The sequence below is a fragment of the Palaemon carinicauda genome, chromosome 39 (genome assembly GCF_036898095.1).
Source record: "Palaemon carinicauda isolate YSFRI2023 chromosome 39, ASM3689809v2, whole genome shotgun sequence".
NCBI classification, from domain to species: domain Eukaryota; kingdom Metazoa; phylum Arthropoda; class Malacostraca; order Decapoda; family Palaemonidae; genus Palaemon; species Palaemon carinicauda.
In genome coordinates, this window is record NC_090763.1 from 45,377,777 (window position 1) to 45,401,883 (window position 24,107).

A 24,107-nucleotide genomic window follows, 5' to 3' on the forward strand; every position below is an offset into this window, starting at 1 on the left:
TGGTCTTATAGCTGACTTGCATCCATGTTACTCTTTTATAATTCCCATTTTGTTCACTTCAAGAGGACTCCGCCTCTCGCCTACCCATACGCCATCTGGCAACTAATATCAATAACCAGGATGTGGCTGGCCATCACCGTCTTGTCCTCAGTCTCGAAGTCGGAATTAACATCCTATCCTCCTGGCCTCATTAGTCAGTCTGTTTATATGAACCTTCCCGGACGTTCATATTGCTGACTCCCACACTCTGATGGAGGTGAGTCATGAAGGATCAAAGTAATACTCATTAGTACACTTAACTTTCATCTTAGTCTAGTGCCTTAATACTAAAGTCTTACAACTAATGTTGGTTTGTCCCTTTATTGACCTCAAAGCATCACTGGAACATTACTTTTGTATAAAGTTTTGAAGTTTGAGAACACCTGCTGATCCATGGGTTGAAGAATTGGTGTTGGGCAACTGGAACTTGATTATAATGAATTTATATTCCTCCATTAGGTTGTCTTAAAGGGTTTGAGGATGGGAAGGAGCACGGTCAATAAACAACAAGAACTTGCATTAGGATGTTCTCAGGACCATAAACCCCATTGACCAGTTCCACAAAAAAATGTGATCACTCAAGCCTTGTTGTTTGGCCTCCACATAATGTTCAGTTGCTTCTGCAGATTTTATTTTTTAGAGGCTCAAAGATTATTTGAGTGATACACTAGGAGAGATTTTATTTTGCCATCTCTGCTGGCATAAGCAGAGTTAGACAGCCTTTCATGGGCTTGGGACTGCAAATTGTCATTTATTCAGCAACCATTGCCTTGCCCTCCTTGGTCCTAGCTTGGGTGGAGAGGGGGTTTGGGCACTCATAATATGTATGTATATATGGTCAGTCTCTAGGGCAATGTCCCTACCCTTTGCCACTGCCATTCATGAGCGATCTTTAAACCTTTAATGAAGGTCCTTTTAGCATTGCCTTGCAGAACAGACCAGTCTCATCACAGTTGACGATTGGCTGCTGCATGAAAGACTCAGAACCCAAGAACCTTGCAGCCTCACCATGTTTCACAACACTAGGGATGCCAGTTTTTTCCTTAAATTTTGAAATTGGTTACGGCTTGCACTGAATGTTCCTTTTCTTTGTCTGCTGATGTACCCGACTCATTTTTCAAAAGATAAGCATACAAAAACTGATTTGTTTGTTGCTGAGGACAGAGCCCATGTAGGAGGGAATCCCTCCTGTCAGTTCTAGAGGGGAATGTGCCAAAGCCAACCCCTACAGGAACATAAGTACTAAATTGCTGAGCCCACCGAACCAACATATCCTACGACGGGGGATCCAAAGTTCCTAGGAAGGCCACAGTGTCTTGGGATGTGGACTCCCATGAGAGGAAGATTTTGTTGCCTCCCTGGGGGTGATGGGAAGAGCTTTCCGAGAGTTAAACTGCCACCCTTGCTCAATCAACCGCTGGAGGATGCCGAATAACAAGAGGCAGAGGAGAGAGTACCAGGAGAGGGAGGAAGTCAAGATTTCTTTGACTTCGAGGAAGACCCCGAAGGTGAAGATCCCTTTTAGACTTATTCTTCCTCCTTGCGCCATACTGCTCCCACTGGGTGGAGGCAACTCCCACATACGTCGCATGGAGAAGCCGGAATGCAGGAGTGTTCTCTCCATGAAGGGCAAAGGCAGCAAGGATCTGTCTCATAACAGACATAAACATGCTGCATGAGTGGCCCGCTATGCCAGGACATGAAGGCACGCACAAAGCAGAGACCTGCGAAAGAAAAAGCAATAGTAGTCAAATTTTCAGGCCAGTACGAGGAGCATGGAAAAAATATCTGCTCCTAACCAAAGCTGAAATCAATATGGAGTTGTAGTGAGCAGGAGGTAGGGGTTCCCTTCCTGTCCACTGGTATTGGTTGTTGACGCCTCAAAAGATTTTATAATAGTGTTCCAGCTTACACTTTTATTTTCTCCTATGTAAAGAACGATAGCTTCTATTCATGTTGGAACAAATGTTTTTTGGGGCATTTTCACGTGTAACAAACTCACCCTTTACAATTGAGGAAAAAAGACAAAATAACACAAAGAATGAGATTGATTAATTGATTATCAGTTATCTGGCATCCTGACATCCAAGGTCATTGACGCCAATATTATTTGCTATAAATAAATAAATAAATAAATAGTATTAAATTTAAAATAATAAAAGCAAAAGCATCCTTATAACAGCTAGCTTTCAGAAAACCTTCTTCTGAAATAAATTTAAAAATAATACTAGTATGGTACGACACATCACGTCCGAGAATCTTGGCATGGATGAACCCTCCATCCTCACCTCAAGCGTCAAATATATATCAATTTTTTTCGGTACAATAAGTGGGGCATTCGATTAACAAATGCCTCGCTATCAAGGGCACCAAAAATACATTGCAATATGGCTGATGTTGCCCAGTCATCAGAAACTAGTGTGTCGACCAATTGTTACCAATGTGGAGATGGCAAAGAGATGTCTCCCACTTTCAACGCATCATGTTATACCTCCAAGGAGATATAACATTCGTTATTTCTCTCATTTTATTTCCATCTAGACTATCCCAATACTGTTGCCAATTATAAAACAATATCTTAATGGTTGGTACAAGAATAATTACAGAGGATGGGATACCTTCTTAGTAGTAGCTCAGATGCAGCATTTTTTGCCAGTAAATCTGTCTTCTCATTCCCAGACACACCTACATGTGCTGGAATCCAACAAAATCGAACTATTAAACCTCTTGTTCCAAAAATAAAAAGCCACTCTAAAATCTTTAAAAGTAAAGGGTTACTGGAATTAAAAAATTCTAAAGCTTGAAGGACACTCCCTGCATCACTTAAAATGGTAAAATTACCCTCCTCCTCCAACGCTATTTACTCAATAGCGGTCAGTATGCCATACAGCTCAGCAGTAAATATAGGAGCTTTTAGAGAAAGTGCACCTCTACAATTAAAAGCATTACTATATACTCCAAATCCAAGCCAGCATCAGATTTGGAGCCATCAGTACATAAAGTCTATGTTCCGCAACATGTTCCATAAAAACAGACCTGGCTTTCTGAGTCGGTAATGTTCTTTTCAACACTAATAAAATATTTACAAAAAGATATCTCTGGTAATTTCCATGGAGGCATTGATGGTATCTTAAATGGAAGCACCTTACTTCTAATTATATCAAGACTAGTTACCAATTGTTTCACCCAAAAACCATAAGGTTGAGGGGATTTTGGGTGTAACTCAAAGTATGTTGAGTGCCTTATAAGGCTTGCAGTCTGAAAGGCTAGAGAATTAGGAAGTCTTTGCAACCTAAACCAATACCGAAAGATCTAAAGGTAACTCTCCAGCGTCAACAAGGACGCTTGGGATAGGCGAGGTTCTAAGTTTCCTGTAGCCAATCTGATACCAGTGTGGTGTATAGAATCTAAAATCTTTATAGTCGACTTGGGGTGGCTGAGGAGTATGTTTCACACTCGTACCTAATTTTTGAAAAAATTAAGGCTTTGCATAATTTCAAAATAGTTTTGTTATCTGTCCAGTATGTCTAGGACAAACCTTTTAAAATATTCAGAGCCTCAAGAAACTTTACTTTTAATGCTTTCACCCATGTCAGCCTGTATTTATCAAGCCTAAAAACCTAGCTTCACTTACACATGGGATCCGTTGAATTTGATGTACGTATCCGGGTCTGGATGTACTCCCCGAATACAACAGAAATGGACAACAGTAGTTTTGCTAGTTAAAAACCTAAACCCATTCATACCAGTTCATTGGATAATTTTGTCAATTGAGAGTTATAGTTTTCTCTCAACCAATGCCATTCTAGCTCCAGCTAATGATATGGAGAGATCATCTACAAATAGTGTTGAGAGAATATCTTGGGGAATGACGGAGGATATCCCATTAATGACTAGTGCAGATAGGCTTGCACTTAGCACACTACCTTGGGGAACTACTCCTTCCTGACATTTCCTCTCTGATAGAGTTTCTCTCTCACCTGAAAAAATCTGTGAAACAAATGAACAGTGGTAGCTCTCGTCTTAATCCCAATCCATGAATGGCTTTAATTATACCATATCTCCATGCAGTATCATATGCCTTTTCAAGGTAAAAAAAGACTGTTACATAGTGCTGTTTGGAAGCAAAGGCTTTACAAATAGAGGATTCCAGTCATATCAACACATCAGTCATTGAGTGCATTTTCCTAAATCCACACTGGATAGTTGATAAAATATTCTTCTCTACTAGGTCCCATATCAGTCTGGCATTGACCATCTTCACCATGATCTTAAATGAACAAGATGTCAATGCAACTGGTCGAGAGTTTGCAGCTAAAAACTTGTACTTACTGGGTTTTAAAATGGCTAAAGTACTGTAATGTTTAATTCCCAAGTACTTGGATAACTATGAACATGCCATATTCTGTTAATAATGCTTAAAATATATAACTTGGTATTAACAGGTACATATTTAATCAATGCATATGGAATTCCATCGGGTTCAGGGCTGTATCATTACATGTAACAAGTGCGGAATTAAATTCTCTCATCAGTTAAAGGAGAATTGAATGACTCTTCCCTTCCTGTTGCAAAATTTAAAATTTTCTTTTCTTAAATGCTCCTAAACTGGTGACTAGGAGCTGCTTCACACATGCATAATACATTCGAGAAATGATCAGCCAGAGCATTGCTAACCTCGGTTGATCCAGTCACATACTGACCATTTACCTTCAACATTGGTGGTGAGTTGGGGGTGAATTTGCCTGCTATCTTTTTTACTTTCCTCCACACAGATAATGGTGGTGTTCTACTGTTAATGGAGGAAACAAAAGACACCCAAGACTGGTACCTAGCTTCTTTCATGGCACGATGGAACTGTACTCTACATTTCTTGTACAGTATATAATTAAATTCTCCTCAGTACGGCGTCTGCGCTATCAAGTTAGGGACCTCCTTGTGGCTCTGTGCCGGGCAGTTAGTTCTGAAGTCAACCAGGGGACTGGTCGCCATTCTAATAACCCTGTTGTTTTGGGAATTGAATTGACTCCTGCTGTATGAAGGGTTCCATTCAGTAAGTCTATGGCATCATCAATATTTTCATTGTTCTGCATTCCCTTCAATTTCGCTTAGCTCACGAAATCTATCCCATTACGCCTTTTGGTGCATGAGCACTAATATGTCAATCATCTTATGTCCTCCAATCGAAATTGACAAGGCAATTAGAGCTTGCGATTGATAGGTCAAAGCACGACAAGGTACCTGTCTGGGTATGAAATTGTGAGGGCTCTCCTGTATTAAGGAGTCCGATCATATATCGCCCCTTGTGTTTGCTAAAACATCGCCCTATAAAAGAATGTCTACCATTCAAATTTCCCTGTAAGAGAAATGGTTAAGGGAGTTCTTGAATCACCTCTACTAAATTATCATACAAAATGATATCATTTGGAGTTAAGTACAGAGAGCATATTATATATTTTCTCCCTAAATAAATCTGTATAACCACTGCCTGCAGAGGTGTACAAGTAGACAAAGATATTTGGGGAACATCTCGACAAACGTACGTGACATTTCCGCCATGGTTCCCTGCTTGTTGATTATGTGGTTCTATGGCTAACATACTCTCGAGGACAAGGAATATTTGCACCAAGCTTACTCTCCTGTAGACATACAATTATTGGGGAATCCTCATCAAGTAGGAGCTTAAGTTCTTCATATTTGGCCCTTAAACCCTCACAATTCCAATACAAAATGGAGGAAAAAACTGTGGATTATTTCTAGAAGACATCTTGGAACTAACTCACATAGAGGAAAATATGAAGTACTGTACATTGATATATTAAGGAAATAGGTATTGCTCTTAAACTATATAAATTATTGACGTATCTAATTGTTATGAAACTATTTTAGATTATATTACCAAAATACTTTACTAATTAAATTCTTTAGTCTAACTTTAGGAGAAACAACAAAGTCAATATTTCCTTACCAAGACATGCTCACCAGGTGCTAAGGACCACACTGACTCCTCTGCTCTGATACTATAACCTAGCTTCCCTGAGACAACCATTCTCCAAGAATTTTTTTCCTGTAAGCTTACTTCTAATGAGTTTGCTTCAAGTTGAACCTTAACCTGAAAGTACAAATGAACAAGAATAAACTGTTGGGTTAGTCATAATTCACAGGTTTTTTAATCAACTTGTATTTTCCCTAACCATACAAACCTGGGACCTTTAATAGGAGTACAACTTCAACCGAAGCTAGAACCAGCTGTTAACCCTTTTACCCCCAAAGGACGTACTGGTACGTTTCACAAAACTCATCCCTTTACCCCCATGGACGTACCGGTACGTCCTTGCAGAAAAATGCTATAAATTTTTTTTTCATATTTTTGATAATTTTTTGAGAAAATTCAGGCATTTTCCAAGAGAATGAGACCAACCTCACCTCTCTATGACAAAAATTAAGGCTGTTAGAGAAATTTAAAAAAAATATACTGCAAAATGTGCTGGGGAAAAAATAACCCCTTTGGGGTTAAGGGTTGGAAATTTCCAAAGAGCCTGGGGGTAAAAGGGTTAAGTTTTTAACACGGTAAACAGTTGGCTGTCAGGTGGCGGGGGAGCCCCACTCATCCGACATGTAGTCCCTCATTCTGGCCAGGGATTAGATGGGTGATTGAGGCGGGTCGACCTTTACAATTTAAAGGTCTCAGGTTTGTATGGTTAGGAAAAATACACATTGATTAAAATTTTTTTTTGTTTTTATACATAATACAAACCTTCAACCTTCAAAAGACACTTATCCTGAGGAGAGGAAGTCCTTACATGACCAAAAATAGCTGATTTTTCTGACCAGGGAAATATCAATGTACTTCGCTCCTGAATATGAGCAAAAGTCATTACTCCTGCTCAACCTCATAACTAGGAGAATCTCAATCCTAATGGATTATGTGTCCACATCTTGTATAGTATTTATAAAATTGATGGGAATGCATAGGTTTCCTCATCCTGCCCTCATAAGAAGGATGAGGAAGATACTTCTATACAAATCAATATAAAGAAAAGTTGCTCTACAGAATAGCTTACTTGCATTGTTTATCCATTACAGCTCCATAACAGTGCAGCTGCTAGTACCTGGTACCCCATGAAAGGGGTTGAAGAAAGTTATAAGGGCCACTCATTCTTGATCTTATGTGGAGACCACTATCTTAGACGAGATGCTTTTTGGCCTGTGAGGGAGCTAGGCTAAGCAGCTACCACAGGTCCCAAGGAAAATGTGTCCAAGGACTTGTGGGTATACTCCCTCAGGTAGTGGGTGGCGAAGGTTGTCTGGCATTAACTGCCTAGAGGACAGATACTTCCTGAAGGTGAGGGTTGAGCCAATACTTCTGTCCTTGTGGAATCACTCTCTCGAAGGGCCGCTCTCAGTGTCTTCTGAGGAAATGTATCCATATCTAATGGTTTTACAAAGCCAGAAGGAGATAATGTTCTTGGAGATTGGCCTTTTCACCCTACCTTTGTCAAGGAAAAGCTTCTTGTGATCTGGTCTGAACACTGGGTTCTCTTGAGGCAGAATCTTAGCAACCTTAAAGGACAGAGAAGCGAGTCATCCCAATCACTAGTCGCATCTTTATGGGAGGTAATGGATAAGGATTCAAACCTTGGGTCATGGGTTGCTAGATTTTGTGTCGTTGCCACAACTCATGCACGAATGATAAAATCTCCTTTCCATCCCTCAGAATAACTAATGGCATACGAGATGACGTGAAGTTCGCCTACCCTTTTCGCCGAGGCAAGTGGCAATAAAAACATCGTCCTAAGTGTGAGACATCTGTTTGATTCCCTTCTTAAAGGTTTTAAAGGCAAGCATGTAAGAGAGGTGATAACTTTGGAAATGTCCCAGGATGGGGGTTTGAATTCCCTTGGCAGATGGAACTGCCTAAACCTCCTCATCAGCATGGACAGTTCCTAAAATGAAAACAGGACAAGGCCTTTTAGTCCAAAAACTTTGCTTAGGACTGCATGGTAGCCTCTAAATCAGACAAGGACACGGCCGGAGAGAGGTTTGTACTATTGTTTAGAATGGGATTAGATGGCTTTTGAATGTATTTCAGATCTTTAAGTATCTGTTTAGATTTTTCCAGACTTTCTGAATATCAATTTTCAATGGAACTTTCATCTTCTTTAACAACTTTCATATCTTTCTTCGTGTTGGAAGTGAGGATACTATTTTCGTAAATGTGCTTTGGTAAGTTTTCTTCAAAACCAGTGAAAAGGGTTGCCCTGGCCTTATCTGTTTTTCAATAGCTCTTTTATGAGCCTCTTTAAATGTCTCTTTCCATGGTTCTAATGGCCTGAATTTATTTTTCAAAAATAAACTTAACACAACTTTTAGATGTAACTGGGGGTTCTTAGCGACCATGTAAACAAGTTGAATTTTCTGTATATGCTCCATGACTATTTTTTCCATAGTTGGCACAAACAGCTGGCTTATCCTTTAGTTTTTGTTTTTTTTAGCATCGCAATGGTAAAGAAATGTATGGTTTCACCTTCAAAGATAGCCAACCAGCTTTAATAACATTAGATAGTCTGCATTGATCAAATGTTACAATCAAAGTAGCAAGAGGAATAAGTTGTTCATCAACTCTCTCTCTCTTATTGAAACTACTTTTACTACAATTTGACTTTTCAGTTCATCCTCAATTTCTTTTCCTACATATTTAGCAATTCTGGAGCTATACCACACCCCTACTCTGGTTGAAAATAGTGTGTGAAAAGCATTTGACACTATGACCATCCAATGTTGAAAGTGTTTAACCTTTTGCCTTGTATTAGGGATAGTGTCTCTATCAAGAGATTTCCATTTCCCTCAGGAAGAATTTTTGGCTGCCCTCCACATATGTTATCTATTCCCTTATAAGCTTTAAAAAAATTCACCTTTCCCAGCCTTCCATTTTCAAATTCTAAAATAAAAAAAATGTCATAATTCTTTACTTCATAGTGGCCAGGTAATACTTCTGCTTTTCTATGTTTGTCTGTACTGTCATCATTTCTTACTCTCTTCTCTAGTGTTTTCTTATATTAATTCTTTACATGACATGAATAAGGTTCTAACGTTACAATAATAGAACCTGAGTTGGAGTAGTCTGTACCGAGGTCCATGTTTGTATTTTCTAGGTCGTCAACAGAGGGTATGGTTTGTATACAAGAAGCAAGCCAGGTTATCCACCTCTTATCGGAGGATGTCAAGTCGTCCTATCCCATGTGGCCCAACACGAGAAGAGGCTTCTGCGGGGATCAGTCCTCTATTAGAGAGGGGCTGCCTCACTTTAGGTGGATGTACACTGGTCAGTGTGGGTAGTTGTATAAAAATATTGTGCATTATTTTGTTTAGGGATTTATGAATATATTACTCTTATATTATATAATGATCACTACTATCATGGTTTGGTCTTTTAAGGTTTCTTGAACTTGTTTTAGAGCGCTGTTTAGTTCAAGAATGTTTCTAAATGGTATTTTGAGATTTATTTTTGTTTATGACAAATTCTGTTTCTTTACAGGAGGAGATTAATGAGTATTGTGATGAGACTCCATCAAATGTTAAGCTTTTTGGATTGAAGTTGAATAGGGAATTTGATACTTTGTCTTGTTAGAGGTTGATGCTAAATGCAAATGCTTCAACCAAGAGAGATTCTAAGATCCACTGCTTTGAATTTTGACTTTTTCAATTTTTCAGGTTCATTGCTTATTAGAGCCAGGATATTTATGCACGCAGCTCAGAGCATAAAAGAATTTGACTAGGATACAAAATTACCTGCAGATAAATTGAAGGTTTGGACTAATGTTGCTAAGCAGGTTAATTCTGCCCCAGAGATTGTTGTAAACAGATTTGTTGGACAAAGAAGTGACCCCTATAAGTTGATTGCTTTCACAGATGCTTCCAAGGTGATGTATAGTTATGTAGTTTTTATTTTGAATCTTAGAAACAATAATATCAATTTTCTCTTGGCCAAAAACAGGATTGTTAACCCTTTTACCCCCAAATGACGTACTGGTACGTTTCACAAAAGCCATCCCTTTACCCCCATGGACGTACCAGTACGTCCTCGCAAAAAAATGCTATAAAAAATTTTTTTCATATTTTTTTGATAATTTTTTGAAAAAATTCAGGCATTTTCCAAGAGAATGAGACCAACCTGACCTCTATATGACAAAAATTAAGGCTGTTAGAGCAATTTAAAAAAAATATACTGCAAAATGTGCTGGGGAAAAAATAACCCCTTGGGGGTTAAGGGTTGGAAATTTCCAAAGATCATGGGGGTAAAAGGGGTAACAAACAATTGGAAGCAAAGTCCATCCCACAATTAGAATTTCATGCAATTTATCTTGGTATAGAAATTCTCATTGACTTACCCAGAGAATTATCTGGTAAGGAAGCTGTAAACCCTATTGATATAAAAGGCCTAGACTTGTACACAGATAGTCTGGTGTGCCTACAATGGCTTGGATCTCATGTTAATAAGTTTGATAAACTAAGAAATTTAAATACATTTATTAAAAATAGATTACACAATGTCTGTAAATTGTGTGAGGAATTTCCAGTGACATTTAAGTTTTGTGAGGGAGTAAAGAATCCAGCTGATGCCATAACTCGTCCTATGTCTCACAAAAAGCAGATGGAGATTAACTATTACAATGCTGCAGGAAGCCTTAATCACAATAATAAAAGTGACATTTTGGAAGCCAAAATTCCAAATCCCTTAGTAAATAATGATAAAAATTTTAGCCAAATAAATCATGCCAATGTTGACAAAATTCAACCCATAAAACTAGAGAGACATGTCATTCCTTTAGAGCAATATTCCAGTTTCCCTAAATTAACAAATGTTCTTAAGTATGTCTTCCACTTTATCAATGTGCTAAAATTTAGACTGAAGAGAAATAATTCAAATAGATTTTCAAATCTTATTTGTATTGAGGAAAATGATCTCGTAGTAACTGTCAGGACTTTTATCATAAGGAGAGATCAACATATTCATTTCCCTTATGTGTTTGATTATTTCAGTTCAGGATCGAGTAAATTGAAAGACCTCCCCAACCTAGTTGGTCAATTGAACATTTTTCCAGATGAGAATGGTATATTAAGGGTTAAAAGCAAAACCTTTTGTTGGAAGGATAAGGATAATTACAGTTTTGCCCCAATTCTCTTGTTTAAAGACAGTATTCTTACTCGGATGATTATTCTTGATATTCATAAAAAGAGTTTATTCGTTGTTGTCTGAACTACGAACGACATTTTCAGTAAGTAATTATTTTTCTACGGTCAAGAAGATCCTTAAGAACTGTGTTAACTGCCGGAGGTTCAATAACCATACAATTAAGTTTAATCAAAGTCCTTATAGTGATTTTAGAATTGAACCACCAAACATTCCATTTAGGTTTATATTTTTGGATTACCTTGGACTTTATTGTGTTTATCATAAGGTAAAAACCAAAGTATAGTTACTAGGCATAACATGTCTGTGGTCCAGAGCTACAAATTTAAAGATACATCTTGACCTTACTGTATCCACTTTCCTTAGATCACTTCAACTAGTACATATATTGGAATACAGAATCCCACAAAAATGCTTTTCAGATATGGGGTCACAAATAATTGCGGGTTCTAATCTAATTTTAGATTTCTTAAGTGACCCTGATACAAAGCAATACTTGCAGGACACTGGGATAGGATCGGTAGAATTTAATCAGTATTATAAAGGCTGTAATGAACTTAGGTCCCTTGTGGAAAGTTGTGTAAAGTTGGTTAAAAGGCTGATTCATGGTACAATTAAGAATTCTATTTTGAATTATCTAGATTTTGAGTTTATGATTTGTCAAACTGGTTAACAGAAGACCTGTTGCTTTCAAAGAGTCACTAAGAGACACCAGTACTCTTGATTTTATCAAAGCTCCTATTACACCTGAAATACTAATTAGAGGTTATGAACTTGTAATACTGTACTCAATATAATTCCTGATTTACAACCCACTGATGAATCTGATCCTATTTGGCATCCTAACTTTGATGCAATAGAGCATATCAAGGACAGTTATAAACTTCGTAAAGCTTGAAGCTACTTGATTGACCTTTATAATACGGAATTCCTTGCCCAACTTGTGCATCAGGCGACGGATAAGAAAGGTAGATACAAAAGTGTCTTATAAATCCCTACAAGTCGGTGATATCGTGTTATTATAAGAACCACATTTAGAACCATCTAATTATCCTATGGATTTTGTGAAAGAATTGCAAAAAATTCTCTCGAGGAAGTCACGGGAGCTGTAGTATCAAAGGGGGAACCGTGAGTGTAAAAAGACATTGTTCCTCTATCATTCCTTTATTAAGAGTTTCTAAATTTAATTCATCTTTTCCAGAGCCTGAGGATGGATATAGAAATGGGAAGACTTCACTTAACTTAAAAAACCGGGTTGCATCAGAGAACAGCAGGAAACGAACCAAACGTCTGATAATTGATGGTTCCGTATGAATCTTATTAATTTGTTCATACGTAATCTGATTTCATCAGTTATTTCAATAACTGATCTCCTCTCTGGGATTGTATAAAAATGTTGTTCATTATTTTGTTTAGGGATTTATGAATATACAGTATTACTCAAATTACAGTATATAATGATCATTACTTACATGGTTCAGTCTTTAAGGTTTCTCAAACTTGTTTTAGAGGGTCATTTAGTTCAAGAAATGTTTCTAAATGGTATTTTGATATTTCCTTTTGTTTAGTAATAGTTTCAAGTTTGGTTTGGTTATCTTGTTAGGTATATATAAAGGTTTTAGTATAATTTTTCCTAATAATTTATGTATTTCAATCCATTTCCAATTATACTTTCAGCTATTTTTATTTATTTATGTAATGCATCGATTTCATGATTTTCTGAACTCGCACAATTTGGAATGGATCGAGATACCAAAATGTCATTTGAGTTTACTTCCATGAGCGGTGAATTCACTCGAGGTCAATCTAGCTCTACCGTCGGCAGAGCTCACAGCAAGCTAAGCTTACAGAAAGGTGGGCACTATAGTTTCGTCCTGACTTCGCCCACTACCTTACCATGACTTGCTAACAGGCAAGACTGGTGACCGCCTACTGCTATAGCTGCACTCCTCATGGGATATCTTTCTCTCCATCTGACCTCCACGGATGATTTCGGCCAGGAATGCGTATACCATCTCGTCCTTTGCTTTCTGGTCTGGATTAAAAGGCAAGCTATTGTTGGAGTTCAGATTGTATGCATTACTGTATAGACAATTTTCAATAATAGCTACAATAATTATTATGTAAGCTTTCTCAAACCTATCCCATATTTAGATATTTTCTTTTGGATCGAAATACATATTATTTTCTTATTCTTGGACTAACTTGATTTGTTACTTTAGGATGACTCTTATGTTTTGTCACCTGATTTGCCTCGAGGGCTGCGGTTCCGGATTTCTTATTTCACAAGTGATACTTTCGTCCTTTAGGAGTTTATGAAATCAGTAGGTGTAACATTAAATTTCATCCCAGTGGTTAGTATAAACCTGAATCCATATACCTCTACGTTAGTCTAAATTTTGCATTATTTCATATTTTAAATAATTTGGTATTTAAACTTTTCCTTATTACTCACTTGGGTACGATAATTTATAGAAAGTTTTACTATAGAAACTTTCTTGTATTTGATACCTTGACGTAACTAGGGAAATATTTTACAGATCCATTAGACTTTTCAAGTGTTGGGAATTTGCAGGAGAACTGCATCATTCGAATTAAGACTATACTCAAATCCTCTCTGCCCCAGGAGCTATTTTTGATAACATTTCGTATATACTCGTCTCTGTACCACTAGCAACTACTTTTCTATTATGTACAATTAAATCATTAATAAATGTAACTATATTTTATATATGGTCTTTTTACTATACATCCTATGGTCATTTCACAATTATTTTGGAAAGTAGTTAGCCCTTTCCACCGATGACTCCAATGCCTGGCGTCGCCCATTACCCCCAAATATGGGTGACTTAAACTAGATCACTGGAGCCTGACTCTTAACAGAAAAAATTTTTATTTTCCTTAGTAAAATAAATTTTTGAATATACTTACCCGATGATCATATAGCTGCATCCCTGCTGCCCGACAGAAAAAATCTACGGGAGGAATACGCCAGCGATCGCTATACAGGTGGGGGTGTACATCAACAGCGCCATCTGTCAAGTAGGTACTCAAGTACTCGATGTCAACAACGAACCAATTTTCTCCTCTGTCCCACTGGTTCTCTATTGGGGAGGAAGGGTGGGTCCTTCAATTTATGATCATCGGGTAAGTATATTCAAAAATTTATTTTACTAAGGAAAATAACATTTTTCAATATCAAACTTACCCGATGATCATATAGCTGATTCACACCAAGGGGGGTGGGTAGAGACCAGCATAACAAGTTGACATTATGAGCTAAGTATTCCGTATTTCATTTTAGCAGTTATTCAAAATAACAAGCATAAAATAAATAAGTACCTGGTAAGGAAGACGACTTGAACAATTACTCTGCCTTTTTAAGTACGTCTTCCTTACTGAGCCTCGCGATCCTCATAGGATGCTGAGCGACTCCTAGGAGCTGAAGTATGAAGGGTTGCAACCCATACTAAAGGTCCTCATCAAAACCTCTAATCTAGGCGCTTCTCAAGAAATGATTTTGACTACCCGCCAAATCAAGTAGGATGCGAAAGGCTTCTTAGCCTTCCGGACAACCCAAAAATATTTCAAGAGAAAGATTAAAAAGGTTCTGGAATTAGGGAATTGTAGTGGTGGAGCCCCCACCACTACTGCACTCGTTGCTACGAATGGTCCCAGAGTGTAGCAGTTCTCGTAAAGAGACTGGACATTCTTAAGATAAAAGACGCGAACACTGATTTGCTTTTCCAATAGGTTGCGTCGAATATATTTTGCAGAGATCTATTTTGGTTAAAGGTCACGGAAGTTGTGACAGTTCTAACTTCGTGTGTCCTTACCTTCAGCCAAGCTTGGTCTTCCTCATTCAGAAGGGAATGACCTTCTCGTATTAACAGTCTGATAAAAATAGGATAAAGAATTCTCTGACATAGGCAAAGATGAATTCTTAACTGAACACCATAAAGCTTCAGACGGGCCTCGCAAAGGTTTTAAAGTAGAACTTAAGAGCTCTTACAGGACATAATACTCTTTCTAGTTCATTTCCAACCATACGATAAGTTTGGAATATCGAACGATATTGGTCAAGGCCGAGAAGGCAGCTCGTGTTTGGCTAGAAAACCAAGATGTAGAACATGTAGCCGTTTCGGATGAGAATCCGATGTTCTTGCTGAAGGCATGAATCTCACTGACTCTTTTAGCTGTGGTTAAGCATATCAGGAAAAGAGTCTTAAAGGTGAGATCTTTCAGGGAGGCTGATTGAAGTGGTTCGAACCTGTCTAACATAAGGAATCTTAGAACCACGTCTAAATTCCAACCAGGTGTAAGCAAACGACGCTCCTTCGTGGTCTCAAAAGACTTAAGGAGGTCCTGTAGATCTTTATTGTTGGAAAGATCTAAGCCTCTGTGACGGAAGACTGATGCCAACATGCTTCTGTAACCCTTGATAGTGGGAGCTGAAAGAGATCGCTCTTTCCTCAGATATAAGAGGAAGTCAGCTATTTGAGTTACAGAGGTACTGGTCGAGGATACGGATACTGACTTGCACCAGTTTCGGAAGATTTCCCACTTCGATTGGTAGACTCTAAGGGTGGATGTTCTCCTTGCTCTAGCCATCGCTCTGGTTGCCTCCTTCGAAAAACCTCTAGTTCTCGAGAGTCTTTCGATACTCTGAAGGCAGTGAGACGAAGAGCGTGGAGGCCTTGGAGTACCTTCTTACGCGTGGCAGACGTAGCAGGTCCACCCATAGGGGAAGAGTTCTGGATACGTCTACTAGCCATCGAAGTACCTCGGTAGGTTATTCTCTCGCGGGCCAGAGGGAAGCAACTAGTGTCAACTTTGTCCCTTCGTGAGAGGCGAACTTCTGCAGTACCTTGTTGACAATCTAGAACGGAGGGAATGCATAAAGATCTAGATGAGACCAATCTAGTATAAAGGCATCTAAAAGAACTACTGCTGGGTCCGGGATAGGTGAGCAAAGTATAGAGAGCCTCTTGGACATCGAGGTTGCGAAGAGATCTATGGTTGGCTGGCCCCAGGTGACCCAAAGTCTCTTGCATACATCCTTGTGGAGGGCCCAATATGTTGGAATTATTGTCCCTTCCTACTGAGACAATCTGCTAAGACATTCAAGTTGCCTTGGAAGAAACTTGTTACTAGCGAAAAGTCTAGACCTGTTGAACAGGAGAGGAGGTCACTTGCGAACTCGTACCATGTCAGAGAGTAGGTCCCTCCTTGCTAGGAGATGTACATCAAAGCAGGGAGTTGTCCGTGTTCACCTCCACTACTTTGCCTTGAAGGAGAGACCTGAAGCTTTCCAGGTCAGACGTACTGTCAGAAGCTTCTTGCAGGTGAAATGCATTGTCCTTTGACTCGAGTTCCATAATCCCGAGCATTCCCTACCGCCTAAGGTCGCACCCCAGCCTACGTCCGATGCGTCTGAGAAGAGAACGTGGTTGGGAGTCTGAACAGTCAGGGGAAAACCCTATTAGAGGTTGATAAAGTCCTTTCATCAAGTCAGACCAGACTTATCTTCCGGAAACCGGGATCGAGACCGCTTCTAGCGTCTTGTCCTTTTCCAGTGAAGAGCTAGATGAAACCGAAGAGGACGGAGGTGTAGTCTTCCAAGTGACACCAATTGAACCACGGATGACAGTGTCCTAACCAGACTCATCCACAGCCTGACAGGGCCGTGTTCCTTCTTCAGCATCTTCTGGATGGATAGCAGGGCTGGGGGTTGATCGTCTTGTTCAGCCATGTCCTCATCAGAGGGTTCCTCATCCGAAACTGATGAGGAAACGGCAACGGAGTGGGCAACGTCTGACTCGCTGAATCCGGTCGCACTGGTGGATGCGTGACGGAGCCGGACACAAGATCATGGTACTGCTGCACAGTCTGTGAACTGTCAACCATGGGGAAGCGAGGAAGTACAGCGACAACCCGAAACTGTCTAGACTGTCTGGGTTGTGCAGACAACCCCTTAACGGGTTGCTGAGGTTGCCGCACTGCGTCACAACAAGTCACCTCTGCAGGTTGTTGAACGTCTTCCCAGTGACACACTGAACGTCCACAACCACCTCCGAGAGTCGCTTCACACTGGGTCGCACCGGTGGAGGAACCATCTCAACTGGCGGACGTGAGTAGGATACCTCAGCGTCAACAGGGCGTACAACCAACCGGTAGGAAGGTTGTTGGCAAGAAGGTTCTTCTCCGTAAAAAATCCTCTATCAAGGACTAAGCTTGGACTGCATGTCTTGCAACAAAGCCCAAGGTCTATGGGAGCAGGTGTGGCAACAGACGGGGTTAGCGACTGAAGCGGAACCATTTACCCTCCCTGGAAGCATGTTATGCTTTAATTAAAGTCCATAGAAGGCTAAGCAGCTTAAGGCTCCTCTCCAAATGACAGAGTCCTCAAGGGAATATCAGAAGGAGGGAGAACAGCACTTTCTCATCTACAGGAACCATGTCCGAGAAAAGCTAGGTTATCTCAGTGAGGGTTTCACTGGTGCATAAGCAGCAGACCAGAAGGCAACGTTATGAAACTGCTTGACAGTCTGTGAACTGTCAAAAACTGAACTGTCAACCCCAACAGGTGCGTGAGGACATACAGCACTGGTGTATTAGTAGCACACCAGAAGGCAACGTCATGTAACTGTTTGACAGTCTGTGAGTTGGCAACAACCAAAGCTGTGTGGGGAAGCCTCAACTCCTGACTGACTAGTTTGCTGCGGGCGAGTGGCGGTAACCACAGAGTGTTGCGGAGGCTGACACACCGTGTCAAAACACGGCAGCTTGTGGTAGCTCACGCACGGCAACGGAGTGCTCCGTGTGTCTGTGGGAGTCAGCATGCGTCTGGCAGAGTCGACTGCGCATGGGTGGAGGAGCTCTCACAACAAGAGTGTGGGAGCAGGCAGCCATGCCGGGCGCACAACCGTGGCAGGCTGTAGGCCAACGGGTGCATCGTCAACCTTCTCCGCAGCAGAGTAGCCAAATTAGCGATTTTGTGCTAATTCATTGCCTTTTTTACAGTATTCTATTTTAGCTACTTTCTTAGAGAAATTCCATATGACTTTAGCTACTTTCTAGCTACTTTTGCAAGCCTATCTAGCGACATTTGAAAATTTGAGTTGGCAACCCTGCTCCGCAGTCGGAGTGTGGGAGCTGGCAACAACAAAAGCGGAGTGCTGGTGCGTGGGAGGGACTGCCGTGGGTTGCGGATCATGCCGCATTGCGGCAAAACACGGCAGCTTGACAGCACCTTCCCACTGCTGATGCGGTAGCTCACGCATGTCAACGGAGGGTGCAGCATGAACATGCGTCTGGCAGGGTCGACTGCGCATCGGTGGTGGAGCTCTCACAGGTGGAGTGTGGGAGCAGCCAGCCGCAGTATCTGCTGAGCGCACAACCGTGGCAGGTTGTAGGTTAACAGGTGCAGTGTCAACCTTCTCAGCACGATACTCCTGCATGAAGGAAGCAACTGAGACTGCATATCTGCAGCATGGACCACTAGGGTCTATAAAAGACGGCAACAAACGGAGCTACTGTCCGTTGTGACTGAGGGTCTAAAACAGCTGGTGCGGCAACAGACGGAGTTACTGCCTGTTGCGGTACCACCTTGCCTCTCTCGGAAGGTGTGCAGTCGTCGGATGACTGCAGCGAGTCCGAACTGACCCAGTGGCTACACCTAGGCCGTTGGACTTGCACGGAAGGGACCGACTTGCATTTAAAAAGCAGCAAGATTGGTCCATGGTTTCTGCGAGAAACCTCTTCCGCAGACGAGGAATAAATGGGCTCTCTCGTCTTTGTGTGGGTGGGGTGATCACGTCGGCAACGTGTGTAGATACACCCGAAACCACGGAGGGAAACATCTGTTCGTCGATCAAGGCCTGTGGAACCCATAAGTCCTTCGACATTACTTCTCCCCTGGGCTTGGGAGCTTGTAAGAGGTATCGGACTAGGTGAACAACTGGCACGAACAGACGAACCCTCGAACGCAACACTGTAACACTTTGCGCATATCACTTTATCACTTTTGATTTTCTGTTTGCACTTATTTCACTGAAATCGAAACTTTAACTGATTTCCACCTGAAACACGCAATCCTATCCTTCATTAAAAGGTAGTAATTGCGAAAACAGTTTACAATGCAACAGAAAAACACAATTAAAGATAAAGAATTCAGTGGCTGGAAAAGACTAAACACTGATCAAATAAACTACGTTTAAAATCTCTCACCGCATAAAGCCTTGGGAACAAGAATAAAACTCTAGAAACGTTTTACCTTCTTCCCCTACAGCGACAAGGGAGAAGAGTAAAAAAAAAACGAGAACAACGTTACCCGCTTGAACGAAACGTTTATTCTCCTCTCTCTCCCTCCGTCTCTATCCTTCTCTCTCTTCTCTCTTGACTTAGAACCAAAGAGAAGAGCCCAATTATATATCGTTAAAACATATTATTTGCTAAAGGAAAAAACTGAAAGGTTTCCCAAATAAAAAGTTCCTTTATTTAGAATTTAAACCATTTAAGCTAAGAAAGAATGAACGAAACGCTAGAATCGGTTTACTCTTACTGCAACGTGAAACCGTGAAATACTCTCTCTCTATCGTAACGATAGAGCGCAAGTTGAACGTTCTGAACGTCAACAACTGCGGAGACAAAACTAAACGTTAGTTCATCTTTGAAAACAGTACGAGACTATCAAAGAAATTCTTTCAAAAACATAAAATCAAAAAAGGGTTTAAATTCTTAAAAGGTAAATACGATATGACGGGCTCAAAGTTAATTAACTTCGGTTCCAAGTAAGGACCGCCTACTATTAGGAAAGGTCGCATATAAACAAACATAAAAATTAATTTTTATAAGTTTATAATAAATGGAAAGTTAATCGAAGAGGCCTTAAAGGCGGAGAGATATAAAATAAATAGATCTATAACTTGTTAAGCAAAGTTACCAAAAACCTAAACATACTTCCGTCTAAGGGAAGGGTCGGCCATTTAAAAGTGAAAGAGAGTCCATACTCTCTTCGAGTCCATACTCTCTTCGTCACCAAAATTAAATCTATCCAAAACGAGTTCAAGTTTTGAAATGAAGATAAAACCCCTGCATAGCGAAAGCTCAAAACTGGAATAGTGTACTTCACCAAAACGTTGTGAAAACAAAACCAGTTAGGGATGGCGTATTCAGTAGGTCTTGCCTGTGGCACGACAGAGGGAAAATTGGTTCGTTGTTGACATCGAGTACTTGAGTACCTACTTGACAGATGGCGCTGTTGATGTACACCCCCACCTGTATAGCGATCGCTGGCGTATTCCTCCCGTAGATTTTTTCTGTCGGGCAGCAGGGATGCAGCTATATGATCATCGGGTAAGTTTGATATTGAAAAAAAAAGTGTGTGTGTGTGTGTATAAATCAGAGATGTGTTGATAACAAGCCATGGTTATCCTTCCCCGAATAGAATTAAACTTGTCTCGAAGGATAAGGTAGAGGGTAGGATCCATGGGCAAGTGAACCACTACAACTCCCAATCTCAATGTGCTACAACTAACACATTTCCTGTTGAACCATTCCAGTACCAGTCATTGCATGACGGGGAGGTCCCACACTTGAGAATTGGGAGGGGATGGACAAGTAAAAGGCAGGCCATCTGTTCAACATGGCTATCTCACCCAAAAATAGATTTTTCTTATGTCAAAATCCGTTTTTCGTGCTCAAGCCATGTCGTCCTGATGGAAGTGTACCAGAAAATTATCATTTTCAGTTGTGGCCGGGAGAGTTTAACACCCCATAGACACAATCATACTTCCCTTAGCTTTGGTAACTATGGTGCAAACGATATGTTTGTAAAACGTAGGAGCAAAGGAAATCAACGTCATAGTCCCACTCACTGTGGAGAAGATCTTTGTCTCCAGATGATGAAAAGACAAGTCTATAAAAGGAGTGTTAGAAATTGAGTTACGCTACTTTCATTTTGCACAGTAGGTCCAATGAAAGGAAACCCAAAAAGGAACAGCAGTCTTTCATTGTTTCCAAAAGATGCACAAATGTAACGGTAATCAATTTTAACATTATATGCAGAAGATACATCCAGAAAACCGGAGTATTCCGACCCCAAATATATGAACAGAGTAGTAAAACAGTAATACTCATGATATAAAGGGAAAAATGTCACCTTTGACTCTTTGAAATATTAAATAGTACATTGAAAAGAGGTACACAAGTCCCCTTGCACAATGTAGACTGAGAAATCACAACTATACAGTCTATAAGAGTACATATACAACACTTAAGAAGCTGGTATAATGACACTACCAGCAGCCACTACAAAGTGTTTAATCTCTTCCAACTGTCGTAAGTAATGTTTTGAAGAACGCTCTTGAATATTTCCAGCCCATGTAAGCCTGCAAAGGACATAGATTGGGAAAAATTTAAGGAAGTGGCAACTTTTCTAGGGTCGTGACCTGATGGTATACTATCAGGGTTAGCCATTCTGATGAAATAGGTGAGATTGGACCTTAGCTGTTTCAGAGAAAGATTAGATCCTGTCGTCTACCCTTTTAAAAGTTGGCCGCCTTTAAAGGCCTAGTTTTTTAACAGGTAGGCCTTAAGGCACTCAATGGGACACAGAGAAGGGTCCTCCTAAAGTGGGACAATCTTCCAAGGCCCCCAGGCTTTCGTGGGAAGTTTGTTTTTTGCCAAGAATGTAGGATCAGGGTAAAGATTTACTTCCCCCGATTCCGAGAATTCAATGTGGCCATCATCCCTTAAAAGGGCCACAATATCGCTGACTAACACCAGACGCCATAGCAAGCAAAATGATAGACTTTTGAGTAACATCCCTCAGAGAAGTAGAGGTGTTATCTATCGAGGAGGCAAAATGCAGGACTTTATCTAACGACCAAGAAATAGCCTTAGGAGGAACATTTGGTTTCAGTTTAGCAGAAACCTTTGGGATCGTATTGAACAGCTTGCTATTAAGTTCAATATCAAAAGCATAAGCAAGGGTCTAGTTAGTACCGACTTACATAAGGCAAAAGTTGTAGAAGCTACACCTTGATCATGCAGAGATAAAAGAAAGAACTACAGTCAAACCTCTCAATACGAAAGAATCTACTTACGAAATTTTCACTGCGAAACGAGATAGGAAAAATTTTACAATTCGCATCACAAAAAATGTTTCAGATAACGAAAGGAGGTATGGTGCGAGAGCCCGACCGTGTACGAGATTGATTTTAAAATTTGCGAGCTGCCAGCCCGTATACTCGCTACCATCCTCCCTCACTCCCATTGGTTATTTCCCTACTCAGATGCTAGTTACCACCATGAGATCCTACTCTCCTATTGCTCAGCATTACTGTACTGTATCCCATCATGCATCTACGCATGGGCATTCCAATGTCTTTTCGTTTCGGCAGCGGTATCGTATCCATTGACTTAGTGTTTGGGATTTCGCTTTCGTAACAATTGTACTGTATCGTATGTGATATTACGTTACATCATTAGCCATGGGTCCCAAAAAAGTCGCTGATGTCAAGGGAAAGAAGAGGATGATGCTTTCCATGATGATGAAGATAGAAATAAACAAGAAATATGAGGCTGGCATGCAGTTAAGTGTGCTCGCGAAGGAATATGGCAGAAATCCGTCTACGATAGGAACGATCCTGCAGAAGGAAGCTATCAAAGCATCGATACCTTCTAAGGGCGTGACTTTTCTCCAGCAGGAGGACCCATGTCCACGATGAGATGAAGAGACTGCTGCTTGTCTGGATAAAGGACAAAGTGGAGCAAGGCATAGACGAGGGTAAAGCCCGTTTACGAGGAACTCGAAGGGTAGACCACTAAAAAGAAAAAGCCCTTACACATTGGCAAGAAGGGCGACCTTCCTCATAGGCTGGAGGACCGTGAGAATTTGTTTCTCCTGCTGAGGAAACTCGGTGCACTGAGCTAGCTCAGGTTGCTGAGTGCACCCAGCCTGCTAAGCAAGCTCAGCTGGCTGACCAAGATAAGCTACCATGGTCACCCCGAGGGGATCGGCAAACCTTCGGGACTCTGGGAGGACCCTGCCAGCAACTCTTCTGCAGCAATGGAGTTGCGAACGACTCTCTCCAAAAAGGGGGGAGAGAGCTGAAGCTCACCCCTACAGAGGTAGGAAAGAGAATCAAAGTTTCTCCTTACCAAGGGAACCTAGTATGCACAGCAAGCTCAGGTTGCTGGGTGCACTCGATACATTGAGCAAGCTCTGCTGGCCTGCTCACCTCGAAGAGATTGTAGGCTTTACAGGCACTCCAGAGAGAATCCGCCAGAAACTCCTCTGCTGCCAAGGAGTTGAGAAGAATGCATCCGAAAGGGGCATAAGATGTATTGGAGAGAAAACCCCTCCAGAGTCTCAGGGAGGGGGAAGACAGATATGTGTTTCCGCTGTCTGGCAAATCAGCGACTCCAAGAGCCATTTCTTAGTGGGCTGACCCGAAAGCCCCAATGCAGGCATGAGATGAAAGCGTCAAAGGGGTAGACTCCCCTGCGGTCATGCTGTTTTGGGTAGGGAATGAGGCAATGGAGAGAAAAGTCAGGAACTCTTAGCCGTCAGGGAAATACCTGAGGAAGATAAATCCCTTTTGGACTTACTCTTCCATTGCCTACCAACGCACTTGCCCAAGAATACTTTTGTTTACAGCAAGTCTCATTATTAGCGTGTCTGCATTTTACCTAGCCAGAAAAAAAAGTGACATACATTCATCAAGTGTGTGAATAGGGTGGCTGGTCAACCCACCTCTTACTAGCGGCGCGTTGTTATACCTCGCATAAAAAGTTTATGGCTAGGTTAATATATCCATAATAAAGAGTAAAAGGGTTTGTATTTTTGTAGAAACAATAAGTGTAATAA

The 24,107-nt window shown here is 40.7% G+C and overlaps 1 protein-coding gene across 1 annotated transcript in view; it reads right to left on the minus strand.

The window, feature by feature from the left end:
- LOC137631152 (nudC domain-containing protein 3-like) overlaps window positions 1–24,107 on the minus strand; it is a 62,090-nt gene that overhangs the window by 10,898 nt on the left and 27,085 nt on the right. Inside the window, exon 5 of the mRNA XM_068362850.1 lies at window positions 6,008–6,151. Coding sequence (XP_068218951.1) covers window positions 6,008–6,151 — 144 coding nt within the window. The remainder of the gene's footprint in view (window positions 1–6,007; window positions 6,152–24,107) is intronic.